Source organism: Amphiprion ocellaris, chromosome 10, assembly GCF_022539595.1.
Source record: "Amphiprion ocellaris isolate individual 3 ecotype Okinawa chromosome 10, ASM2253959v1, whole genome shotgun sequence".
NCBI classification, from domain to species: domain Eukaryota; kingdom Metazoa; phylum Chordata; class Actinopteri; family Pomacentridae; genus Amphiprion; species Amphiprion ocellaris.
The window spans coordinates 6,283,313-6,311,218 of record NC_072775.1 but is presented as its reverse complement, the minus strand read 5'-3'; the positions used below and the strand labels follow the sequence as shown (position 1 = coordinate 6,311,218).

Sequence of the window (27,906 nt, the reverse complement as noted above, 5' to 3'; positions counted from 1 at the left end):
TGCTTTTGAATTGACACGTCGTAACTGGATGTGAAGATTTAACTTTGGCCATTACTCATGTCTTTATTCTCCTGCTGGCAGTAATGTCTCAACAAATAAGAATTAGAGGTGGGGCGCCTGGGATTCAGGTAGCTACATTTAGCCTTAAGCTATAGACGATGTTTCACAATGGCAGCTAGTGTAGGGCTAGGCTTTCTCAATCCCCTCACAGTGACTCAGAAATTAATTATCAACGTAAGCTGCTACAAAAACAACAGTATAGCTTTAGATGGGCCATCTCATTGTGTGCAGACTGTATCTAAAGAACAGTTGCGTCAGCGTCAATACTACAACTACGACTGTTGATTAGGGGATATGTATACTAAATGACATCTGAGTCACTGGGACCAATGTTAAGCTGTTTTCCGTACAATGACTACTGTTCAGTAAGCCATATGATAATAACAGTATTTAGGGCTGGTGAAAAACGGGGCAGGCAGTCTGCTATATTTTTTTGTTTTTCTGCAGTGTCCTGTCTGAGCTGATTGCGCTCTCTATCTGAGTACATGTTTCTGGTATGAGAGGTATGGTCAAAACTCCCTCTGGCTCATTCTTGGAGAGTCTCTGGAAGGAAGACGGTGGAGGAAGCACTCCATATTTTGGTCGATAATTAATGCTTTGATAAACTTGCCATCCCCCAAGAAACCTTCGCGAAACATGTTACACTCCACATGTTATGGTGCTTGTGTGCAGAGACGATGCTAACAAAGCCATCTGGCAGCATCTGCACAATACAGATGTTGGTGTAAATTGCTTAAATATAGATGCTTTGAGTGCTGATACTAACTGAAACCTGTTTGCTCTTTTCCCTTATTGATCCTCTGGCAATTTTGTAACACATAGTAGAATTGCGAAATATCCTCATCAGTATGTTGGAAAATGTTTCATGTTTTCTTTGATGGATAATCAAAGCCTTTCCTTTTTCATGATTGGCACTAGAACAACTGCGTGATTGCTGTCCAGGAGACACCGTCTGTAAATTTGTGCCCCTGTATTTAAATGATATCACGCCTCCCCTCTCTTCTGTGATGGCCAGCTTTACGGCCCACTGTTGAGTGTGGCTGTTAACGTCAGATATAAACACAGATTTCTGACAGATTGGCTCTTAATCAAACTGTTACCGGACACGGCAGCCAAACATGGCTGTCTAATGTTTTACAGTTGAGCATGATTTCGGTCTCTCTGATACAGTTACATGAAGAACATCAAATTAAAACACTAAAGGGGATTTAGTTCTCTTTGCTTTGTTTACAGTCTCTTTTATGGAGGTTTTCTCAACTGTGTGATTGCAGCTGGTGCATGGACCCAGTACCACCGCTGTGGAGCTGATTGTCGATGCCTCCTTGCTGATGACTGTCTTCTGATCTGTGGCCAACAGTTCTAATCAGCTCCTCATCACACAGAATATTGTTTTGCTCCGAATCAATCACCCTCATATTGCTTCTCAGGAGGTTGGAGTTCTACTATAAATAGAAGTAAAACCCATGTCAGTTGTTGTTTAAGTTGTGGCACGCAATAGCAGGTGGAGCTGACATGTGTTCCTTATTAGTTAACTGATTTCCACAGGGAATCATGTAAGACGCAGGTTTGTCAGATAATGGATTGAGATCACAGAAAGCATTTTTACTGATTGATTACATCGGTGTTCGTCGTTCACGAGGCTGGAACTTGCCAGGCCTTGACTCGCAAGTTCAAATCTGCTTTCTGCCCCCATTCACTCTCACTACCTGGCACTGCACTTGAGGTAAAAAGTCTTTCCCAAATATTGGTCCAGCTCCCTCCACAGCCGCCAGCTGAGTCTCATTCAAGTTCCTCTGTGTTTCTTATCCCCACCCTTGTGTCCAAGATGAAAAGAGGATCCTGTTGTGTTTCTATTTTGTAGCCCGGCACTGCCTCTTTTCACCGGGATCTGATGAACACAACTCGTTTTAACTGTTGAGCCTCTCTTTGGCTACACTTTTCTTTATATCTGAGAAGAGAGGGAGAAATGGTGTGTGTCTGTATCTGCGTGTGTTTTCGCGCCTGTGTGTGTGTATGTGTGCGTTTCATTGTCATGCCAAGGACAAGAGGGCTCGTCCCGTGCCAAGTGGTGCCAAGCCAGCTGGCTGTCGCTCATGCTTTTGTTTTGCGCTATGCTCTGTATTCAGCCCACGACGCACATTGTTGTGAAGAGTCTTTCACTTGCTCTCCCTGCCTTGTCTTCTTTCTGTGTGTGCGTGCGTGCGTGTGTTCATGCGTGTGTGGTTGTGTGCGTTTGTCTTTTGTGGCAGTGACCTTGACGTGGAAAGAAAACTAGAAACACAAGTGGACCAAGAGAGAGAATTAGAAATTAAATGCTGCTGCGTGTAATTAGCTACTTAATAGTCACTGGTGTTTGACTTTGGACGTGCAGTAACTCTGGTTTTCATCTGTTGCTACACCGCAGAGGTGAAGGGGCGCAGCTGTGGGCAGATCCTGACTACTGTTGTTGGGCATCTTGTATGTGACTCCCAACTTTGTGCTGTGTTGTAATACAAGGGCCTACAAATACCCTTAGAATGATCCATTGCCAGATTTTGCTTTCAATGGCCAAGTTGAAGTGCACTTTTCTGAATAAGTTGTTGCTCTTGAACTTAACTTTAAAGTCAAATATGGCTGCTTGTTGGATTTTCAGTGCCAGAAACCTCATTCTGCTGCATGCAACAGTTTTGTGACTTTCCGAAACTGACCAATTGTTATGGCCACAGGTAATTGTGTGCCGTCTTGTTGTTGGGGTGGATTCCTTTTGGGCCTGATGACCCAAAGTAGACGACCTGTGCTCCAGCCTTCTTCTAGCTGACACCAGACCTGTCTGATTGGGCCACCACCCAGTTCCCTTCCACCATCAGCCAACCAGGTGCAGCCATCGCTACACCTGAAGAGTATATATATCTGCAACCAAGCTCTCAGTGTTGGTGGCTGGTTTGAGGTGTCCAGTTCGCCCTGGTGCCTCTTTGTGATTTGTGTGTATTCTGGTATAGTCCATCGTAGTCACTGAGGGGTAACTACGGACGTTTAGAGCTTCTGTTGGCAGCTGCTAATTCGGAAACAGTTTTCTATCCAAGTGTGTAGCAGTGGAAAGTTATGCAGGATTTGATCTTCCTCTGAAGCTCTTGTTTTGTAACCCACTTTTTATAAGTACAACTGCATAAATGCATCCAGGGCGAAACCATCAAAATGCTTTCGCCTTTATCCTCATTTGGAAATTTTGTCTCTTCTTGCCCTCTCCTTGGAACAGAAGTATTTTTTGCCCGGCCTTCATGGTAAGACTTTTAGAACTAGTGTGCTTCTTTCTACAGTGCAGTTTTTGTTCAACATTTAAAGCTTGGTCTCACCAGGAAGTTGCACAGCAGTGGTTTGTCTTTACAAAGCATGTGGTCCTGGAAGCCTGGTGAATACCCGGGACTACCTGCAGCGCTAATCGGTATCTGTTGTATTTGGCACATAACAGCTAACTTGGTAGCGATCCTGCAACATGCTAGTGCCTGTCAGCTGCAATAATTGTCAGAGCTTCTTTCTATTTGTCTGTACAGCAGCATTATTTCCCCATGGCATTTTGTTATTAGGCTTGTACATCATTTTATTTAATAAGGAGTTATTAAGGGGAAAAAATTCTATCTAACTTGACATCTGGGAGCTTGGCCACTCACAGGACAGTAATTCAGCAATTTACATGTTTTAATTCAGATTATTGCCATTTAAATACTAAATGTGACCACATTTCTGAACTTGTAAACTTTCAATCTTGTAGAAGTCAAAAATGAGATTTACTTTTTGAAAAGAAACCGGTCTTCTGTCAGCTTTTGTTTGTACCAGACAGGTAGATCTTTACTGTTATGCAACAGTCATATTTTGAAAGGCTTTTCATTTTACAGTTGTTGCTTTGGCAGTGCCATTTCAATTGTCGTGGCAAACAAAAAACAAACTTCACAGACTTGAACTCCTGTGGCAGAAAGAAAGTGTCTCAAAAGAAGTTGATTAGCTGGTTCTTCCCATGCGACGACCTGTGAGAGGATATGTTTAAAGTGTCTGTTCATCAATATTCATGAGCAGAGTGCGACACTGCCACCCCCTCCACTGGCCCACCTCCTGCTGCCTCATGTGTCCAAAGCTGTTTTTAAATCTACATAATTTGGGTTGAAGTGCCTTTCAGATGGCCGTCCCTGTTCTAACACTTTCCGGAAGCAAGGCAGAGACACACTTATTAATCAGGCTTTCATTGTGTGCGATAGTTTGTGCGTCTGTGTGACGGACAAACAGGGATAGACGGCTGCAGAGGAAAACCCACAGCCAAAGAGCGACAGGAGATTGAATGGGAGAGAATTGGCGAGGAAGAAAAAAAAATTCACTCAGAGGTAGTAGTGTGTGTGCGAGAGTGAAATAGACCAAATGAGATGAGGAGGAGTCGTGCTGCATTCACATTGTGGCCTAAAAAAGCGAAACCAGCTGGCATGGCGAGATGTTGGTCAACTGCAACATCAAACTACTACAGTGGTTTTAGAAAACAAGATGTTCGGCTATTTCATGCACATCCATGCAGTTAAAAATGTTCTTGATCTCCGCTAACTGTTTCGAGCGCTTTATCTTGAGTGGAAGAGGAGACCACGGGAGCAGGATGCTGGAGAATTCATCCAAAATCTTGGAGCTCACTACCACACATCTGATGTGAAACAATCAAGATGTGATTGAGGTCTACACATACAGCTTTAATTTAAGGGGTTTAACCAATATAAACTGTTCAGGATTCTTTTTTAAAAGTCATTGCCTGTCTGGAGCCCATGAACATCACTGAATGGAGTTTCCTCCTTGAAGATGGTTTACAGCAGCAACCTTCAGTTTCTGCTGGTTTGTGGGTCTTCTGCCCTCAGTTTGGTCTTCAGTAAGGAAAAACGTGTTCGGCTGTGTTGAGCCATTTGAGAAATTTTAATTTCTTTGCCTTAAGATACTCCTGCATTGCCTTCGCACTGTGTTTGGGGTCATTGTCCGTCTGTACTGTGAAGCACAATCCTTTCAGCTTGGCAGCATTTTACTGAAGCTGGGCAGAAAGTGTAGCATCATACACCCCCAGAAGTCATCCTGCTTCTGTTATCAGAAGCCACACCATCAATAAACACCAATGACCCAGATCTATTGGCAGCCACACATGCCCATAGCATCACACTGCTTCCCCAGGTTTGACAGAGGATCTTGGACGTTTGCTCATCTGGTTTCGTCTGTTCAAAGAATTGTGTTCCAGAACTGGGCCACCTCTCTTAGATGTTTTCCCAGTAAGGTCTAATTTCGTGTCTCTGCTCTCTTCAGCCACCTTTGCTTTTCATCTTGAGGTAAATCCTCTGTATTCACATCAATGAAGGCGTCTCTTGAGTTTACACACCGACCTCCTTGAGAACATTCTTGACTTGGCTGGATGTTGTTGAGGGCTCTTCCTTCACCAAGAAAATAAGTCTTCCATCATCCACTCCAGTTGTCTTCCGAGTCCTGTGGTGTTGTTGAGGTTTCCATTGCATTTATTTTAACATATTTTTAAAAAACTGACCAAATGATTGAGTTGGCCACTCATGAAGTTTCTCCATCTCTCTGATAGATCTGTTTTGTGTTTTCAGCCTCGTGATGACCTCCTTCACTTGTATCAATCAGTAACACCAAATACAAATTCAACACTCAGTACCAAGTTCAGATCTTGTCTCTTCTTAATTTGAACAGAAATAACAGACCACGCTTGGCCATGAAACTACTTATCAATTAGTTATCCAATTACTTTTAAGCCTATGAAAACAGAGGTGGTATAAAATGGCTTTAATTGCTAAACAGCAACATTTTTTCCAACCTCTTGAATAAAAACTAATAGTCTTTGGTCCATTTTAGTTTGATTGCTAATTTTAAATCCATTATGGTGTTTTACAGCGGCTAAGTTATGAAATTATGAAAAATGATGGAAGCTATCTGTTTTCGTGTCCTTTTTGCCAATCAACCCCGCCAGAGCTTAGTATTATTCTCTAGTTGAAACCCATTAACACTGCCATTTACATTTCTGAGTAACCAGCACTGGTACAAAGAGAATGTTCTTTTTGCCATTAAATGAGTCTCCACTATAGACATAGGAATACACCCATAGGTTTTCTCATTTCTTGCCAACATCAGGACAACCATTTCACTGTTCTCTGTTCTCACCTATAAGAGGCCAGTTACCTACCTTGATTTGACTGATTATGTTGGGTTCGACAGTGCCAAAGCTACATTTACACCTGAATTCTATACTTTTGTCGATGCCCAATCAACTGGAATGTGCCTGAAATGAACAGATATTCTGGATAAAGGTCATCTGGCAGCTCCACTGGAAGCCTCTGAAGAGGAGTTCTGAATAAATCCTCACTACACTGTATTTACTGCAAATAACCAACGAAAGGAGGTGGATAAAAGTCAGGTATATAGCTGGGCCTTAGTTGTTAAGAGACGAGTTTGTCAGTGACTTCTCTGAAAGAAGTAACTGAAGCGTAAAAGAATGTAGGGCCAGGTTGCTTTTCTTTAAGGAGTTTCACAATAGCTGTTTTCAGTGCCAGGGGGAAAATACCAGGAAGAAGACAATGACTGACGAATACCAGTACTTCATTCTCTTGACAACTGAACACCCTGCAAAGGTGGCTCCAATAAGAAGGGTTTGAATTGCGTTTTATCTTCTTTTTTATCAACAGCTTTAAAATGGTTCATACAGGTTTTAAGTCAACTTGAGTGCTCCTCATTCTCCAATAATAATATCTATTTTTTTAATTGATTTTGTGAAACATGAATCATTTGTTTGAGCTCAGTGTTTGAAACCCTGCATACCAGCAGCGCACATGCTGACACATATACTGTACATACAGTACATTCACACACACTCGCACACAACTTCAGCCCCAGGGTTGTTGTTACTGGCCTTTCATTGTCCATACAGAAGGGATTGGAGGGCTTGCATCACTGTTGGTTCAATCTTAAGCCGTCCCTGCACTGTGTGAATCCAGGCTATTGTGATGGCCTGTGATTTGTGTGTGTGTGTGTGTGTGTGTGGTGCCATGCTGAGCCAGGCCAACGAATGCAGCCCAATCGCTCCTATCTGCCCTATATATTATCAACTCGTAGAAAAATGACCCATGCACTCATAATGAAAGAAGCTGAGAGCAGAAATTTTTTTAAAAAATGCATTCAGGAAAATGGTTTATTTCAAAGCACATTCATGGAAAAGAGGAACAAGGAGAAAAAGAGCAATTGAATGACTGAATTAGAGTAAGCGAGAGAATGGTCTGCCTGGCATTGTGTGTCTGCTAGTGCATGCCGTAAAGGCCTCCCTCACCCCGGCCGTGTGCACACCGTGTGTGTGTGTGTGTGTGTGTGTGTGTGTGTGTGTGTGTGTGTGTGTGTGTGTGAGAGTGAGTGAGTGAATGAATGTCTAGCGATTGGAAACCTTTTTCTTTTGTAAACTCAAGTCTCTGCCAGAGAGCATTGTGGAGCGTTGTTTACCAGCCTCCCCTCCTTTGTCCTCACGCTGTATGTGTGTGTGTGTGTGTGTGTGTGTGTGTGTGTGTGTGTGTGTGTGTGTGTGTGTGTGTGTGTGTGGGTGCGCATGCGTTATGCGTGTACTTGTGCGACAGTTGACATTATCAGATGATTGCTCCCACGACTTGCTTGTGTGTTCATGCACAAGCATGCCTGTGTGTGGTTATGTACATGACAGCTGACATTATTGGATCGCCACTGTTGTGTGTGTGTGTGTGTGTGTGTGTGTGTGTGTGTGTGTGTGTGTGTGTGTGTGTGTGTGTGTGTGTGTGTGTGTGTGGTCATGTACAGCTGCATGCTTGTATGTGTGACAGTTGACATTATTGGATGATTGCTTGCGTGTGCATGTGTGTGTGTGCGTGCCTATTTTCCATTCAAACATGGCCCGTGGTTTGACAACAAGATGATCCAAAGCAGCAACACGGAGCGGCTTGTAGGAGTTACCTCATGCGTCACTTCTTCATTCAACGTGTTATTTACTGAGCTACACAAACTTTTTGTCAAAGTGCAGCTCAACTGCTGTTGAAACCACCGTGGTAGATTTTGTCCATTGCGGTCGTCATTGCTCTTTCAATTCATTCAGTTGTCAAGTCGTGCTTCATTCACTGTAAACCTTCTTCCACCTAATAATATCTTCTTTAAATATTAGAACCGTGGGCAACTGTTTTTAAAACACACAGCAGACAGGTACTGACTTTGACTTTCATGTAATGAATCAATTGTACAGCCATGATAAAGAATATCCTGCATGTGAAGATGATTTTAACAGCTACTCAAACAAAAGTAAGTTAGGTGTTAAGAGTTAGCTCCGAGCAGTTTCTGGGTGTTTTCCTGCTCTTGTCACATTTTTACTGACTGTGGGCTCATTTTTTTTATTACAATGTAGTCATTCAGCTCTATGGAAACAGCACAACAATGACTAGAAGTAGAGAGAACACAAAAATGTCTTTTATAATGCTAGAAATTAATCCTTGTCTCCTATACCGTCTGTGTAAGCCTGCAGTGCAGCTCAGTTTAGCCAAAAGTTTCCTGAATTTTTGTCATGTGACCGTTGGTTGGGGCTAAGTCAGCAATGGCTTAATAATGGCAGCAAGGATCACAGAATTTTTGTGTTTGTACAGAATCTGGTTAGAGCAAGTGATATATTTTTGGTAATTTTAAAAATTGGGACATGTAGAATAAAAGAATTTTGATAAAATATCAGGACGTTTTCCCACAGAAGAGCACGTCACAGATGAGTAGTTCAAGGACGGTCGATAAGCTGAAAATAATTCATTTCTGGCTCTGATAAATTATTTAATTTTGTCATATTTTACTGATAACATGGCTTTTAAACCCACCAGCGGATTTTGGGATTCAGCAGGTTAAATAGTAAAGAATTGCAGGAATTTGGTGCAGCAGCAAGCTAACCGGTTACACATCAGCCCAATGGATTTTCCTGTAGATGTTTCTAAACTTACTTGTTGTTCAGATCAAAAATAGCATTGCGTTTATGTTGCTACAGGTAACACAGTAGGGAGATAATGAAATCGTATCCATTAAGTCGAAAGACAGATTTTTCAGCTCTTGGAAGTTCACAGGAGTTATCATTTTGTCCCCTATTATCATAATAGTGAGACAAACAGCAGGAAATGCAGCTCTTGCTACAAAGTAAGTACAAATGTATTTGCTTGGTGAGTGTGTAGATCTTCCGAGACGTGTTGAGGCCCCTGCTGTTTAAGCACAGGTTGTGGCCTCTTGAAGTGATTCAGATTTTTTTAAACACAACCTTACTGTAAACCTCTGTGATGAGGCCTGGCTGCAGTGACAGATGCTGCTATTTGCAATAAATAAATGAACCTCCACTGGAGAATAAAGCTCACTTTGTTAAGCTTGATCCCAGCTTTAGATGGCAGCTTCAATGGAGTAGACAGCCTGTGTCCAGTATAATGCTGTAGTGGCTTTGTGAACAGTGCTTGCATCATTCACGCAGCCCTTTTGAGTTTGTTAAGCTGTCCCCCCTCTTCTCGGTTATATTGTGGGTTTTTTTATATGGTGAATTCTGTTTATGGTACTTAATTTCCCCTCTTCTCCTCTCCTTTCATCTCACGTTCATTCCAGTAATTAGGTTCATCATACGTGTTTGCTTATGCAGTGAAGATGACTCTCTTCCCTCTGTCCTCCCCCTTCAGTAGCTGCTCTCCTCTCTATACCCTGGCTTCCTCCGCAGGGCCTCCTTGCTGCTGCCTGCCTGCCAGCCGTCTCTCACCCATTGTGGGCTAACAATGGCAAGCGAGGCCCCAGCCTCGAGGCCTACAGCCTGGGCCTCAGAAGGGGTGTCGGGGTGGGCGGTGCTTGGGGAGAAGGGGGCGTGCTAGCCTGTGAAAGGCTGACTCTATGGGGGCAGCCAGGAGAGGAGGGAAGCCAAGAAAAAGCAGGTCACACCCAGATTAAAATTCAATGTATATGACTGTTTGCCTACGTCAGCAGGCCGGTGTGAGCGCTGGGAGGCAGTCAGGGGATGTGGGGAGGCGGGATTCTTAGTATTTTCGGGGTGCCATGCGAGAGACAGAGGAAGGGGAGACTAAAAATCAGAGGAAGAATGCAGTAAAAGTATGTGGATAGGAAACAGGAGGAGGTATTAATGAGGGTGTCTGGCCCTCTTTGCCTTGCTTCAGCTGTTTTAGCTGAGCACACCTTCAGGCTGTGTGTGTGTGTGTGTGTGGGTGTGTGTGTGTGTGTGTGTGTGTGTGTGTGTGTGTGTGTGTGTGTGTGTGTGTTGGGGGGTCTTCTTAATGGGGCAGCAGTAACGTCATAATGCATGCAAGACAAAGCTGATTTGGTGATGCATGCTTCCTTTGTGTTGGTGTTGCATTTGCGGATGGGGGGTGGTCTCTGTAGTACACACACATGCACACACACACAATCCAGTCCCCCTCTGTTTTTGGCCCCATCCCCATATGGTGGCTTGGCTTGATGAGAGCTTGATGAAGTCAACCAGAAGTCCCCCCCATCCCCTCTGCGAGTGCATGTGTCTGTGCAAATTTGTGATTGCTTTTCAGCTAATGGATAAATGAGAGTTTCACCCTTGCAGAGCCATTGTGTGCGAGTGTGAGAGACGGAGGAGAAGGGGCATGTGTGAGTCGTCGGCTTGTATATTGGCTTGCAAGCTGTTTTCATTATATTTCATTATTCATGTTTCATGCATGATTGTGCAAGGCGAGCAGTGATCAGCTCTGTAGGGGTGGAGGCTAATCAGGGGGTGGAAAGGTTTCTAAACACAGACATGCAGACGGTCCAACAAAACCACAAATGTCATGACCTTTGCATTAGACAAAATTTTTCCCAGAAAGTACTGGAGAGAATATCTTGCGGAACCAAAACATCACATGAACACTGCAATCAGTATTTATTTCAAATTCGCAGAGACATAAAGCGCCAGCAGGGATTGAACTGAGTCCATGTCTGAAATTTCTTTTGTTCAATATGAACCTCAGCGGGACTAGCTGTTACTATGGTAAACGGGCTACCAGATTATCCAGTAAACCAACAGCGCTTATTTTCAGTTCCACGCTCGTGCTGAGAAACCAAACAGTGATTCACATTGTCAGTCTTAACATCTAAAATTAACTGAGGTTACTGCCTGCAAATGAGTGGCAAGTCAGAGTGTTTTTGCACCTTTGTTTGACAGGAATAAAGCTGAAACAGCAGCTTCTGCCATGAGATACTGTTGACATACTGTACTGAAGCCACTTTTAGTCACTGCAAAACATCAAAAAGTTATTCAATTATTCATACTGTGTGTAGTTTTGCTAATTTTATGTGCTCATGCCTCCCACTTTGCTTCAGAAGCTCCATGAGAGTGTGGCATACGCTTGACAAGCCAGGGTCAATATTCCCTTCTTGTAGAAGTTACTTTTGCTCAGTCTTCAGACAGTGATCTGGCAGCTTTCATCAGATAGTGGCGTTTAGCTGTACAGTAAACAAAAAACACTGATTAATAAAGCTGGATTTGTATTTCAAATGTTCAGCTTTGTGCTCAATTGTGTTTACGCACAAGCTACAAATGCTCGGCTTTGTGCCTCCTTCCTCTGTGTGTGTACACAAACAGCATCACAGTGAGCCTTTTTCCTTCTTTTCTGTTTTTGTTGCTACCTCGCCATTCCTTGTGTTGTGTCCGCCAACTCAGAATGGAGCCATTTTGTCTCCTTCAGTTCCTGAAATGAAATATAAGCCTCTTAAATGCATACTTATCTTGCCCTGCAGACTGCGCTTGAAGAACAAACACACATGCATGCACGCACGCACGCGCGCACACACACACACACACACACACACACACACACACCAACTAAAGAGGCATTGTGATGCCAGCCCTTGTTGTTCCTAAGACGGCGGCTGCATGCATATGGCAGATGGTTGTGCCTTTGCTTTGCATGCCGCCATATTAAACAAAAAGCATGGCTAAGGCCACGGCTGGTTTAGGAAAAGGGCAAAGTGCGAGAGAGGCAGAAAAAGAAGAGACAAAAGAGCAACAATGGGAGAGACGGAGACAACAGGCCTGGCATACGTAAACACAAGCAGGAAATCCATGTGTGTCAACGTGCATATGTGTGTGCATAACCACATTAACATTGCATGTGTAGCTTTCGCAGATGCATACACTCACACACACATTTTCAGAAATTAACACAAAGATAACCAGGATGTACACATACATTCTAAATGCTGCAGGCGAGGATCTGTGCATGCAGCAGATATCATATGTTGTGTGCTGTCATGTGCATGGGTGGTTAGACTCCCTGAAAAAACAGCATTGCATGTGTAAATGAGTATATATGTGTGCATGTCTCGGTGAGCTAATTGGAGGGTAAATCCAGTGCAGTGACCTTTAACAGCTGTCGGATCCTTTTATTAGTTTAAATGTTGGTGTGTCTTGTTGGTGTCCTTATCATATTATGGTTTGGTCTTCTACAGCAAGGAGGAAAGGTGGCAATACGCTGACATTTGGGGATTATTTTCAGTGCATTGTCAACACTTTTCCCACTTTTGGCCCCAGTTAAGCTTCCAGCTCTGACAGTAGCAATGGAATTGCTTTTCATTAAAGTTGTACAAAAATATGTAATTTCGTAATATAAAATCTACGGTAAAGAATAAATTACAGATGAGGTAGACAGAGAATGTTAGTGATGATAATGATACAAAGTGTTGCTGGGAATTAATTGCAAGGTTTTAGTCAAAATGATGCCTTTGTCATGGTAACATCAGATGTGTGTTAACTGCTGTGGCAGCCAGGTTCAGTGATACATGTCATGTTGTGCATTAACTTCTCACCAGAGTCACCAGATGTAGACTGCAGGTAAAGCCTGCCATTGGCCACACGTTCCACACAGCTTTCTCCTCCCCTTCCGCTGTCATCTTGTTACCATCCCCGTCACTGCAGAAAACAGCCTTCTCACAGCAACCTACACACTGAAAATGTCAAGTTTTGCAGAGGATTTGGATTGTGTAATAAAGCAGCCCTGCTGGTTTTTATTTTATTTTTTTCAAAATTTTTCATTTTAATGCTAGTGCTTGGCTTCTTGCATGCAAATCTTCCACTAAAGCAATCCCCCGTCACTGTTTTGAATGTTCGTACCACAGCCCAAGACTGATTGGTTTAAAGAAATGCAAACATCAGAACTTTTGTTTTTAATCTTCTATACTGATCATGAGGTGCAGTCAGACCATTCTACACAGCACCGTGTCATCGCTAGAGAATGGTCTAACTGTGCAAGACTTAGCTTTTCCTGAACTTCTTCAGCTAGTCGTTTGAACATTTTCCCATATTGTTTTCTGCTACTATTTTCCACATTAGCTACATCAAAAAAGTAAATATACACAAAACGTATCACCTCAAACAAGCGTAAAAAGAATTTGTGAATCACGGATGTTTTTTCTTATGGTCCTGCTTTCATTACCTTTTTTGAATGCAATACTTCAAAAATACATTGTGGAAACAAGGCAAATGACAACAAACACATTGCTCAGAGGCTAAAAAGCTAATTGATAACTAGTTACTATTAACTAATGAAAGCTGGTTCTGTGTTTATTAACTTGGTAGTAACATTAGCTTGCGGGCCACAGTTCTGTCTGTTTACTACCATGTGATTTAACAAGAGCATTAATAGCATGGAAATTTCTCAAAAGACAAGAATATAATTGGTTGTCTCATGTGTATGAAAGCTTGTTCTTTATGTTAATGTGAACATACATTTCACACACTGTCATCTGGCTTTATTAGTGATGTTCACACACTGATCTTTTTGCTAATTAGTCAGACGTACAGTATAACTAACGCAATGTGTCTGCGAATGCTACCTATTAACCTATTAACATTTCTAGAAATTGATGGAGTTGGTTGCTAACCAAAAAAACAATGTACTGTCATGACAATACAAAACAGGATTCCACTAATCACACTAACAAATATTTAATACCACAACAGATACAGAGAGACAGACTGTGTCACTGATTTTGTAGCCTTCAGGCATGTTTCCACTTTGGTTTGCACGGACCATCTTATTTACATATTCTGCTCTGATTGGGTGATAGGACACTTTGGTGCATTCATTTTCTGTGGGAATTAACACAAGTGCCATTGTTTCAAACAAGGAGTCGCCCAATGGGCTGTGAGGCATTTACATAAAGTAAAAATGTTCTCAACTCCCAGTTGTTGTGCTGCTTGAGGCTGCTTTGCATCTTCTCTGTTGCTTCGTATAGCAGATTCCCATTGAAAATGACTGACATCCATCTGCAGTCTGTTTGTATCTTCCTCTATGGATTTAGCATTACACTGCTTGCCTAAAGTTTCACCCACAGGAAAAAAGAAACAAAACTGGAAGTCTGAGTTTCCAACTAGACAGTGACTGTAGGCTTTATCACCTGCAGGGGAGGGACATGAGTCTCTCTCTGAGTGTTTGCACTTGATAAATTGCTTTTGCTTGTTTCTTTGTGAGCGTGGCCAGACAAGGCCGCAGCACAATAATGCCTGTACACTGAAAACTCTGCAAACAACAGGCTGGAACAAAAAACACAGCCTTCTTATCTCTCATTTAGCCTTGAGTGAACAGGGTTCACACACACTAGAGAAAGGACAGCTCCCGTGTATGACACATGCACCAAGGCCCTTTAACTCGGCTTCACCTCGGCACAGCTTCAGCTTTGTATTCCTCACAATGTATTTCTTGTGTTTGTGTGCGAACGTTTGGGCTCCTGGCGCTCTCAGGTTTCTGGTCCTGTATTCTCCTGCAAAGCTGAAAGCGGCATTTATGGCTTTTCTCTTTGCCGAGTAACCTTCATTCTAGCGTTGCACACGCTCACAATGGCATGAATCGACCAAGTGACTCTCCATTAACGGCAGAATGTATGCAAGTCTTGAACTGGACCACTTCAGCTTGCTTTCAAATTAGACAGATGGAGCCTTTGAATTTCAGGCACGTCAAGCAAAGGATGCCATCCATCTATCCATCCATCCATCCATCCATCCATCCATCCATCCATCCATGTATCTATCTGCTTTGATCTCAGCTAAGATGCCTCCACCTGTATGTGCATCCAAACACTAGTACTATCTTGTATGTTCTTCCTCATTCTGATGAATTCGGCTGCTCTTTGTCCGTCTTTATCTCTGTCAAGCATTTTACTGAATGCATTCATGCTTTCAGAGTAATCCAGTTTATATCAAGCACTCACTCCGAATCTCTTCTCTCTATTTCCCCAGTTTTTCATTTTTTTGTTGCCCTTTGCTCAGTCAGGTTTGGGACTCGGGGCTGACGAGTCAGCTGATTTCCCCCCGTGTCAGCTCCGTCAGATCTGCAGTTTTTCCCTCTTTCTCGTTGTTTTCACAGCGACACATCAGCTGAAAGGGACTTGATTAAACCTTTTCTCTCCCACCTCTTTCTCCTTCTTCCTCTTTTCTCCCCCATCTCTCCCCCCTTTCTCTCCTCCCCCCATTGCAACAGAATGGAGCAAATCAGGGAATCAATTCAATGTAATCATGACAAATGAGTCCCGACGGTTTGCAAGAATTTTTTATTTTCTATTTTTTCTGCGCTCGTGTGTGTTTGGGATAGGGCTGCTGGGAAATCACAAATGAATCAATCAGCTGTTTACGCATCAGCAAACACCGCGGGAGGGAGGGATGGAAGGATGGATGGGTGAATGATGGATAGATGGATGGATGGATGGGCAGAGGGGAGGAAAGATTTGGTGTACTCAGTGTGTTGGTGTGTGTGTGTGTGTGCACGCATATACACGTCTGCTGTTCAGAGATAGATGGCTGATTGAATACAGGGCCAAGTGGGTGTCTGTGTGTGTGAATGAGAGGGAGCACGGGGGGTGCTGTGTTAACCTTGGAGCTGTCAGAACAGATGGGAAATGGGAAGGGCCACAGGCTGCGAGGGATGTGTTGGCTGCTGGAGGAGGATGAATCCTCAGCTACTTTTGGAAAAGGGGGGAAGTGAGATTAGAGAGCCAAAAAAAGGTGGCACTGGGGTTTTTTTTTTTCTTCTTTCTACTGGGCGTAATTCTGCTGAGATGCAGTTTCTTGATAAAAGTTACAAATAACAATGTGTCACCGCAGACGTGAACAAGGAAGCGGAGTGAGAAATGTTCAGACAGCAGAGGACAGTTGGCGTGAAGAGACGGAGTTTGTGGGTGGCAGGGGAAGAGTCGTATTGTGCCAGTTTTTTCTTTTTTACTGTACTGCATGTGTTTATTTAGGTGTCTTGTGACACTAGAAACAGCTGAGATCATCAGTCATTGTTGACAGCTAAACCAAATGAAAAAGAAACAATATAAGGACAGATATAAATTATTAAACAGGTGATCTTATATCAGTGCTGAACTTTACTGAGTTTCATTCGCTCTTTGGTTAATTTGTGTTGTATGAATTATGGAACTGCAATGATTAATCAATTTGTTGTCAACTTTTCAATTAATCACCAACAATTTTGATCATTAATTCATCACCTTGAGTATTTTTTTAACAAAAGTCAAACTAATCTGTTTTCAGCTTCTCAAATTTAGGTATTTTCGGGTTTCTTTAACTGAATAGCTTTGGGTTGTGGACAGAATAAGACATTTTAGGATGTCATCTTGGGCTGTGAGAAACACAGGTGGACATTTTTCACCATATTTTAAGATTTTATAGACTAATCTTTAGACTGTTTGACCATAAAAATAATTATTTGCAGCCCTCATGAATGTAGAAGATGCTGAAATGTGCAGGGCAATTTACAAAGTATGTTTGTTACCAACAATTAAAATATACTGAGCATGAATTACTTCAAACATAAAGTATATGTAAGATTTTTGTACTGCAGTTCTTTGCTACTTATTGGATATCATATAGTCACAATTGGCTGATAGTATTATTTACCAACCAGTGTAATAAAAACTGTCTTTACTCACTACCGTTCAAACTGAAGTGCCAGTTTGCTCTTTGTTTGTCAAGGCGCCGACTCCATACAAACTAATTACCACCTCAGACCATATCAGACACCGTGACTCTATGTGACGTGGTGAATGGGCTGAATTTATGAGGTTTCACTTCCAAAGGATGCAGCTCAATTCTCTGTTACAGCCAATTTACACTGTTAGTAACATATGAAGTCAGCCCTGCAATGTGAGGATTTGTTGTTGGAGCTGGATGGGGATAAAGATAAAGGAATAACCTGAATAAATGGGTGCAGAAATCTAATGAATGCAGATGATCCTTATAGGCCCCAAGGGGTCACTGAGTTGAATGAAGGCCTGACAGATTGGATCACTTATGGACGACTTTGGTTTTCAAAATGCCAAATGAGAGAAAGGGATCAACACCTAATACGCAGTCTGTTGGTTTTTTCTTTAATTCGCATTATTGCTCTACGACACGGGGGATGCTGTGATCCTGAGTGGGAGTCAAAATGTAGGAGTGTCTGTTGGCAAAGTGTGTGTGTTTCGTGTAGGCACAGCGCTGTGGGGAAGGTAGACGAATGGATTCAAAGATGGTCTCCTCCGCAACTTTAAGGTCCGGTGGGAGGGGTGGGCGGAGCTCGGTCGCCCGTCTGCCCGCGTCGAGGCTTTAGTTGAATATTTTGTGTGTGAGCGTACATGCACTCTTTGGCTCACCGCCCGGCTCCATCTCCCCAGCTGATTAGGGGTTAATGGCCTATGAGCGTGGGGTGCTCTCAGCCTCCTCATTGGCTGGCTGCCTCCTGTGTGGGCGGGGTTGCCATCGAGTGACAGATGGTGTAGAAACAGGGAGGGAGGGAGGAGTGTGCATGTGTGGGTATATATACATGGCAGCAAGAGGGGGGTCTCTAATTACAATAGAGAGATGTACAATGGTGGTCTCTGCAGCCTCCACGCTTTTTGTGTTTTTTTCTCACACACATCACTCTCCTGGTGGATTTCACCAACTTAAACATCTATAAATAACGTAACACTTTCCCACATGCGTTACTATACATGTTGATTGAAATGAAAATAATCCAGATTCAGAGGAAATCCACACCCCAAATCTGAATTTGTGCATTCGAAAAGAGAGGTGGGGAAACCGCTGCGCTTTATTGTGTTTCCTCTTTCACTAAACAGAATCACAGTGAGGATTATATGTGAGGTTTTAAGGCACGCAGCTCGATACATGAATGTAAATGATGCACAATCTGCACAACGAAAGCCACAAATACCTCACACACACACTTTTTTCAGCATTAAGGATGTCAGTGTGTGTGGGTTTTCAGGACAGGCGTGCTTACCTGCATCAGAGCTGGAACCCCCCCCCCCCCCCCCCCCCCCCCCACCACCACACACACACACACACACACACACACACACACACACACACACACACACACACACACACACACGTACAGTATAGACACACACACAGATACATACAGGGCCATGTGATTTTCCCAAAGGATTGGGCCAGATCGTTGCACTTGGCAACACTCCCAGTATACCCACACCACACTCCCGATTCACCTTTGTTAGAAATTCATCTGTTTTGCTGAACCAAAACCCATAGCAAGCATGCATGAAGTGTGTGTGTGTGTGTGTGTGTGTGTGTGTGTGTGTGTGTGTGTGTGTGTGTGTGTGTGTGTGTGTGAGACAGAAGAGAGAGATTAGCGATATCTGCTGTGAGTATCACCGACTAGTTTGCACCGTTTCGTCTGCACGCTCACTGTGGCATTAAGAACAAAAGCAGACAGGCTCTGAAAAGGTTGTTTTGTTCACTGTGTTTGTATGTGTTTGTGTGTGTGTGTGTGTGTGTGTGTGTGTGTGTGTGTGTGTGTGTGTGTGTGTGTGTTCCCTGTCTGATGCAGTGTCTTTTTATCAAGTATCATTGCATCCCCATCTGCTGAAGACACTCACTCACAAGCACTCTGTTGCCGTGTTTCCATATAATTGCCAATTGAATTTGAAGCAAACTTTTGAAATCTGCCACACGCAGGAAAAGTGAAAAGGCTGCATAGTCTTGTGACTGAAGGTGGCAGTAGAGGTTATGTTAGACGTACCTGTAAACAGTAGAAGAAGCTAGAAACAGAATCAGCTGTTTGCCACGTGCTACCTACTAAAATCTTCTGTTTTCAATTGGTTAATCTGTAATTATTATCAGCCATGCTTAATGCTGTCCTTAGGCAAAGACAACAAAAGAAGCAGAAACAGCTGATCTGTCATGCTGGTTCAATGTTTGCTGCATCAGAACTCAGGCAAAAAGATGTTTCCATTTCCTTTGAAGTGCTTCAACATGTTCAAAACTGACGCAAGCAAGTATAAAAACCTTTGGGAAAAATTTGAGGCAGTTTTTGTTGCCATTTTCATTACCTTTTTCTAGCTTGTGAGTGTCAAGGTAACACCAAGCAACATTTGATGAAAGGTAGAAAGATGTATACTTAATTGTGGAGTACCACAAGGATCCACCATAGGTCCCCTTCTGTTTATATTGGATGTTGTTTGGGGACAGAGGTTTGAACGTAAATGTTTGTGGAATTTGAATTTTGAGCTTTTCTGATTTCATACAGGCCTTTTTGGCATAGATTTTACCCCATTAAAAACAAGCTGTTGCTAGTGTCATGTAGGCAAAGTAATAATTTGTTTTGGGAAATCAGTTCTCAGTTTATTAAAAGGATTAGTTTGTGATTTTAGGAAATGAATTAATTTGTTGTCTTGCCCAATGTCAGCTAAGAAGACTGATATCTCTTTCACATCTGCACTGATGGTGCTAGCTTAGCATGACGACCGGAAACAGTGAGCAACTGCTAGCCCCAACCCAAAGTTGATAAAGACTGTCTAGCAACACAAAATTTGCTGGTTAACACATTATATCTCGTGGTTTTTGCACCTGGAAGCAGTGACTTCCTGAAGTCTCTCAAGCTGTGACCCCATGTTTCCACTTTTAATGCTAAGCTAAACTGCCAGACAACTATTAGAGTTGTATGGATCCTACAAAAATGTCAGACTATTCCTTTAATGAATGAGCCACTCACAACAGACTTAAACACTCACGAGTGTTACCTAATCAGTCAGGAATGGCTCTGTTGTTGTGTGGCAAAAGACTCCACAGAGGTGTGAATGCCAAAAGCTGCTAACTTAGCCTGATAATTGAAGCCAGCAATGATGTGGGTTTTATGTGGAAAACTGGCAAAAGATAGAGGGGAGGGGTGCCAGACAGATGGACTGTGAACTGTGTCTGAGCCATTTTAGACTTGACTGAAAGTGAAAAGAGCAGCAGTGTCACCATCACATTCATCCCTGTGGCCGGAGCAACAATAGGCTTTAACCTGACAGACACAGACGGAGAAAGAAGGGGGGAGATCGGTCCAAAGCCAAGAAAGAAACAAGAGATCTGTGCTCCCAGCTGTGGGAAAGACTTAAAACTAAATATCATCTGCCGTCAAAACTTGTACCTTCATCCAAAATGCGAGGCCAGAGTTTAGGAGACAAGTGCAGCGATGACTGATGACTGACAAGACATTATTTAGACGACTCGGAGGGAAGATAGCTCTCAAATGTTCCCCCGATGCTTTTAAGAAATGCACTCCCCTGATTTTTGCCTGATCTTTGGCTCTCCGCTGCGATGATTTCGGCACTGGAACATCAAATTTGGACTCCCATACGCTAAACTGTGGTTAGCACAAATTGGCTTTCCAGGTATATCCATTATAGAGACGGAGGGGAGGAATGGAAAGCCATTTCTGACATTTACAATATTACTGCACTGCGAGACACAAAGATTGGTTGGACAGGCAGACTCAGTGGGAGGGAGAGATTTCAACAATTTGGAGGACTCTTTATGTCTATCACTGGCAGATGCATCAGCCTCTTTCTCTCTCTGTCCCTCTGCAGTCTGTTCCCTTCACAGCGTCTCACTTACCTTTCCTGTCATAGTCAGATGCCTCATTCGGTTCAGCGGGCAGCTCGTCTCGTCCTGTACTTTTGTTAATCGATCAATGCTCTGGTTAGTTGACAATATTAGATTGCTCAGTCGGCATGTGTGGGTATGCGGTGAGCAGGATCCTGGTTGGTTGAAAAGCAGCCAGGTTGTCAGTATGTCGGCCAGTAGATCAGCTGGTGGGATGCATGTGGCTGTGGTGGGTCAGTTGATATGTAGATATGTTTGAAAATAGACCTGAATGAGAGAACAGAATGCAATCCAGGAAGTTCATGACATACAGGAGGTCCTCGGTTTACGACATCCTTGACCTACAGCATTTCATTGTTATGTTGGAACTGATTGAGTAGAAGATTACGTCGTCACGCGCCATTATAAGACGGCTTTGTTTACATTCGCCGGTTGTACGCCACCTTGGATTGTGCTACATTTGCTAACTTTTTGCCCTTCATTATGGCTCCCAAACATAAGTCAGGCTGTTCTGATGTTTTGAAGAAAAGGAAATCCATCTCAATGTGTGTTGTCTTCATTGCACAACACAAAAGCTGCAGCTGTCCAACTAGTTAAACTCGTGCTTGCAAAATGAGTCACGAGTCTTAACAAACTGAACTTCTTTACTGTGGCTCTTGATACACATTACAGAGTGAAAAATGCAAGGAAAACAGAATGAAACAACATTAATACATGTAAATAAATCATTTTAACTTAACCGGTAAGTCCAAAAATGAAGTTAATTAAGAAAAGGGCATGTATGTGTAAAACTAAACATCAGAGCAGACAGAAAGTGACAACTGTCAACAGACAACTTCAAAATAAAGGCTTTTTCAAAATAAAAGTATAGTGATAATTCTGCTTTAAGGGCAACAAACATGGAAGTGAAACTAGATATAACAAATGCTCGGAACAAGACAAAAGACCAACGAACATCGGCATTATTAGATCAAGTTGTAAAACAGTGCAATATGTTCTGTTATATTTTTGTAAAATGATGCATGAAAGTCAGTGTTATTCATGACTTTTATGAAGAACTGATCGATATTGTAATACGTGTAATGGCTTTGTTTACATTTTTCCCGGCGATCCAACTTAAATCGACTTACATCAGTCTGTAGGAACGTAAGTCAAGGACCCCCAGTTAATGGCATTGCAGGGGAAAGATTGTATGTCCTTTAGAAGTTGTCAGAAGCTGAATGCACTTACTACAAGGCAGGTGGTTGAAACATATTGGCATATTGGCATATTGGCGTGAACTCAGTCTTACTTGTGTTTGTAGTTTGGAGCTCCTTTGCTGACCTGAAGCGGAAGCCATCAGCTTGTATGTTTGCAGGATGTGGCGAGTTCACAAGTTTCATCTCGATTTAGAATCTACTGTGGTCAGTTGGTGTGACAGTTTGTGGGTTTGCGCTGTCTCCTCCTTCACTCTCCTTTAGTTCTTTATCTTTCTTTGTCTTAGTGAGAGCAGTTTGAAGCTGATTGGATCTCACCATGTGTGTGTGCTTCCTTATGTGTGCTCACAGCATTTGGTTTGGAAAAGCCTATTGTAGGATTTTGCCAGGGAGATGGCTTAAAACACGCTTGTTAGGCTGCTCTACCACGCTGGCCCATACCCCAGAATTTAAGTGTCTCTGTGTGCATTTTTGTTGCATTGGTGTTTATTAGTTTGTCAGACCTTTAGATATGTACCTTTTTCTTCAATCCAGGTCTAAAATAGCCATATCATTGCTTTCCAGTTAGCGAGCTCCCTTTATGGCTCTTCCCCTCCCTCGTCTTTTTGAGCTGTGAAAGCAGCGCTAGCGTTGCTATGGTTTGGGAAGATACAGTAATCCAATGTGTACACACACACACACACACACACACACACACACACACACACACACACACACACACACACACACACACACACACACACACACACACACACACACACACACACACACACACACACACAACTCAGCTCATAAATAATTGACCTGTCACAGTGAGACGACATGACAGACCAGATACACTCTCCCCTCCTCTATTCTCTTTTCTGCTCTCACATTTCTCCTCCTATCCCCTTTATCCTCTGCTTTCTCACTCACAATTCTTTTATTCAAACCAATTTTTTGCTCTACCGTTACCTCGTCTTTTCTTTAGTTCTTCTTTTCTCGTCACATTATTTCATTTAGTGCCAGGAACGAAAGGTGTTTGGATTTAAAAAAGGGTTTCATTTGGTCTGTGCTTCAAGTGATTAAATAAAAGTTTAAATAAGTTATGAGCTGCTCTGTATTCAAAATATGACTGTATTCTTATTTACTGTTTAAAAGGTAAAGTTCAGTAGGAACCAGTTAAGAAAAATGGTTTAAATAACTTTCTACAAGACATGAACAGCTAAAATATATAAACACAGAACCAATATTTTTTGGTGTCATTATTATCAGAAGTAAGACTACGTAAATTAAGGCACAGGGCTTAATGGGAGGTGCTATGTTGTCAAACTTGCCATTGATTAAATTATTAGTCAAAATTTGACATCAGACTGTTGATATTAGCCCAAGCGGAAGCATTTAGATACAAAATTGGAGAGAACCTAGAACAGAGCCCTGAGGTATGCCACAGTTCTCCGTTTCATTTTTAGCTAGATTCTGGATTCCTGGTGTTACACATACATTTGATAACCTTTTAAAAAGCAACAAAAGCCACCTTTTTAAGCAGTTGTTTATTCTTTCTGTGTGAAATATAGCATGAGAATATATTTCACGTATTCCAAAGTCGTCTCTGTTAGTCTTTGAGAAGTTGCCTTTTAGTATCAGTGTTTTCAGCAGATGACCCAGATTAATTGGGTCGCCTTTCCAAAGTTGCGCCACTAAAGGCCAATGCATTCAGTTTTAATCTTTTGTTAAAAGTTGCAGTTGAACACCATAAAGACCACAGCTGCTGTGCAGTCGATGGCCAACATGCGCAAGCTCGAAAGGGAAAAGCAAGTCAGTAGTTGGTGCTCACAGTCCATCCGGCCAGTGTGTGAAATTGGCCCATTGGCTACTTGTAAGGGCCAACTAGAGCCAACAACGCCTGACACACCACAAAAAGAGCAGGAAATGCTCGCCCACAGATGCTCAACAACAGCACCAGAGAGGCCAGCAGTGAATGGTCAGCCTGGTGCGTGAGGGCCCTAAAGATTAACTATGCAAGGCAGAGTTGGAGTTTATTTATTTAGCCAACTATCCATACTATCCTGGGTGCAGTGTGAGTGAGTGTGTGTGAGGGCAGGAAGTGATCCCACCCTAGCAACCCCTTTTTTCGCTGCTCACACAAATGCATAAAGACGTGCAGGGAGAGTATCAGATGGCACTGTGCCCTGTCGGAGAAGTCTCATTAAGATGTGTGTGTTTTGTGCTGAAGGTTCACTCTGTATGTTTGTAGAGGCTCAGATTACCACAGATGCTCCTTTTCTTCTCCCCTTGTGCCTTTTTTCCCCTTAACAGTCCACACAGAAGGAGCTAAAGATTAAAGCTTAAACAAAGGAAGCAGTTGAAAAAATTTTTAAGAAGTTGAATGTTTAAAAAAGAGCACATAATGAGGCACATTATATTCTTTATATCATAATTAATGGAGATATTTTAATCTCACTCCTCTCCTCTTTCTTCCTGTCTTTGCAGGATTTCACCTCAGTGGCACAGTAACCGAACCTGCCACGACGTCGGAGCCAGAGGTCACCCACAAGGTGGCCATCAGCTTCGACCGCTGCAAGATCACTTCTGTCACCTGTGGCTGCGGGAACCGAGACATTTTCTACTGCGCGCATGTGGTGGCACTCTCTCTTTATCGGATTCGCAAGCCTGAACAGGTAATAACAGCATATGAAGTGTATCTTTGAACCCTCAGCATTAGACTGACGTCCCCTTTGTCTTCAGTCAAACCAGAACACAGTCAGCATGAGTCTGTCCAATGTGAGCGGTGATAGCATCCCTTTGTGTGTATTAAAGAGCCCATATAATGCTTGTTCTGGGTCTCATTTTCCTTTTGTCTGTTCTACAGCTGCATTTTTGTGCATGTAAAACGTCTGCAAATTTACAACGTCCAAAGTCCACACCAATGGGAGTTATTCTCTCATACAGAAAACACTGCTCCTCACCTGCCTGAAACACCTGATTTGAAGTTTGGGATTTAAATTTTTATGTCCTTGACCAATCGGAGCAGATTAGAATGTCAGATAGAGGGCCATTAAAAAGATGAGCTAAAAGAAAGTGTTGAGATGAGGTGCTTCAGCAGTGTACAGTATAGTAAAGTACAGTAGTAGAAAAACAAAGTATTTATTGATCATTAAAGCATGTTAAGCCTAGTCTAGTACACCTCAAAAATACAATTATAAGCCTCTGAATTTGCTTAATGTGGCCTCTTTAAGTATATACATTTATAAATCTGTTTAGAAATTGTTTAAAAAAGGAATTTAATACCATTTCAAATGTTGGCTCGAATGCAGAAGATTGCAAAAACGTATATAATATTTCAATATGCAGCCTTATGCCAAAAATGCAGTTTCAGTTTTATGTCCCCCAAAACTTGATGGAAACTATAGTTCCAAAAGTTATAACTTTTATTAGGTGAGATATTTTTTTTACATAACAAAAACCTTTTTAAAAAATCAGTAAGGTGCAAAATGTCCTGTGACAAGATTCTTACGTGCCTTGAATGTTGACACGCTCCTCTACATGTTAGCATATAGATAATTGGTGTTTTAAAATGTTATGATATACAGAAATATTCATAATTTCACTTAACTTTGCCAGAAAAGGTGTCCTAGAACATGTATAATAGCACTGGATGATTGCTTATAAAGTATGCACTACGTAAGTGATGTCTTTGAACACATAAGACCAAGATTTTATTCCAACTGGTTTGATTATTAGGAACTAACTAACTAGCTACTTAAAGACCACCAGTTTAAACTACTGAAATGCGTATAGTTGACATGTCATACAGCAGCATTCATGTGCATCTGATGCAGGTGAAGCTACGGTTGCCCATCTCAGAGACGTTGTTCCAGATGAACAGGGATCAGCTCCAGAAGCTGGTCCAGTATCTGATCACAGCCCACCACACTGAGGTGCTGCCCACTGCTCAGAAACTGGCCGACGAGATCCTCTCCTCCAACTCCGAGATCAACCAGGTTCACGGTGAGACCACAAGCTGTTCCTTTAATGTTTTTGATTGATTGTGAAAACTCACATGAATAAGATTTTGCAACTTTGGTGTTTCGTCTATCCACAAAATCCATCTGCAACAGATGTTTAATGCAATATTGCAGCGAATTGGAAAGTACATTGCTTTTCTCTAGTCTTGAAAAGTTCTCGCTCTGTGGAGGTGCTGTCCATCCCTCTGCAGTGATATCTTCACAGCGACAGGCCGGACTTGAAAGCCTCCAGACTTAAAACATGCTGCATGCTAGCCTACAGGCTGTCATACGTCAGAGCCCCTTATTACTCCGGCGAAGCAGCAAGCCGGGCTTCAAATGGCTCGTTTGATTTCTTAGTTCCCCCTCTCCAGTCAGTACCTCCTCCCACTGGCAGGGGTAGGTTGAAGAAAGCAGAAAAAAAAGGAGTTGAATGATGAAATGGATGCAGGAGAAGGTTTAGAGGGAGAGGAGAGGGACACAGAGGAAGAGACAGGAGGAATGGCACTCAGGGAAATGGGCGAGAGGAGAGGAGATGAAAGGGTCGGAGAAAGTACTGAGATGAAAAAGACGAGAACCACAACAGTCCTGCATCGGGGAAACGACAAACTAGACACATCCTTTCTCCAAACAAAACTCTTTATCTCTTTCTCTATTTCATCCTCTTCGCTAAATGTTGACATTCTCCAGCTGTCCCGTCCAGGAAGCCCCGCGCTGTGCTTCCTGTCTGTGTTTGACAGGGGGGATCATGGGGGTTGAAGTTCAGCTGATCAAGGAGCGAGCCCGTTTTTGATAGAGGATTGTTGCTGTTTGCTGCAACGGCGTTCTCCAAGCCGGTTGGAAACACATCTCTGGGCTTTCCTCAGCTCGCTTCCTGCTAGATCAAAGCAGCTTCCCCTTTCAGTGCACATCTACATTTCCCCATAGTATTAGTCAGACACACACACTCGGAGCCAAACAGCAGAAAAATAAAGTTGGTCTTATAGTCCCTCGGTGCATGATTAACCTAAGTAAAGCGGCATTTCATAAATGTCATGTAGGTACACAATAGGTTACATGTAAAGCAAAGTGAGGATTAAAGCTTAGATGAATCATCACTGAAGCTCAGGGAACAGTAGTAGTGATTTTGCCGGTGAGGTTGCAAGGTAACTCCATTTACTGCAGTCATTGCTGAATTTTTTTTTGCGTGGAATGTGAATTAAGAGCTAGAAGGAAATGAATGTTTAACTGCATATATATTTTATTCTATTCACACCATCTTTAATGAAAATACAGGGGGTCCTCGACTTACGTCAGAGTTCCGTTCCCATGGTGTGACGTCAATTTTCCGTAAGTCGAGACTCCGGTAAAAATGTAAACAAAGCTGTTAAGTTCATCACGATATCAGTCAGTTTACAGTATTTGTACAACTACGGTAATGACAAAGAGTCGCTAGCTCACACTGAAACACAACTCTGTAGAAAAATACTGGACAAAATGTAAACTGTAAGTCTGACTTAAGCTTGGGAGCCATAATGAAGTTAGCGAATGTAGCATAATCTATTGTGGTGGCAAATGTAAACAAAACCTTCTTATAGTGCAGCGTAACTACTGTGCACACAGTATTAGTTCGCTCTGCTTGCCGCGTGACGACGTATTCGTCCGCTCCGCTCGCCAACTAGTTCCACTGGACCAGTTCCGATGTAACACCGAAACGCCACAAGTCAAGGACGTCGTAAACCGAGGACCTCCTGTACTAACATTTTAGAATGCATCTGCCTTT

General features: G+C 42.6%; 1 protein-coding gene across 1 annotated transcript in view; it reads left to right on the top strand.

The window, feature by feature from the left end:
* zswim5 (zinc finger, SWIM-type containing 5) overlaps positions 1–27,906 on the top strand; it is a 77,880-nt gene that overhangs the window by 29,456 nt on the left and 20,518 nt on the right. The window contains exons 2-3 of the mRNA XM_023272862.3: positions 24,631–24,818; positions 25,980–26,148. Of these exons, the coding sequence (XP_023128630.1) occupies positions 24,631–24,818; positions 25,980–26,148 (357 nt within the window). The remainder of the gene's footprint in view (positions 1–24,630; positions 24,819–25,979; positions 26,149–27,906) is intronic.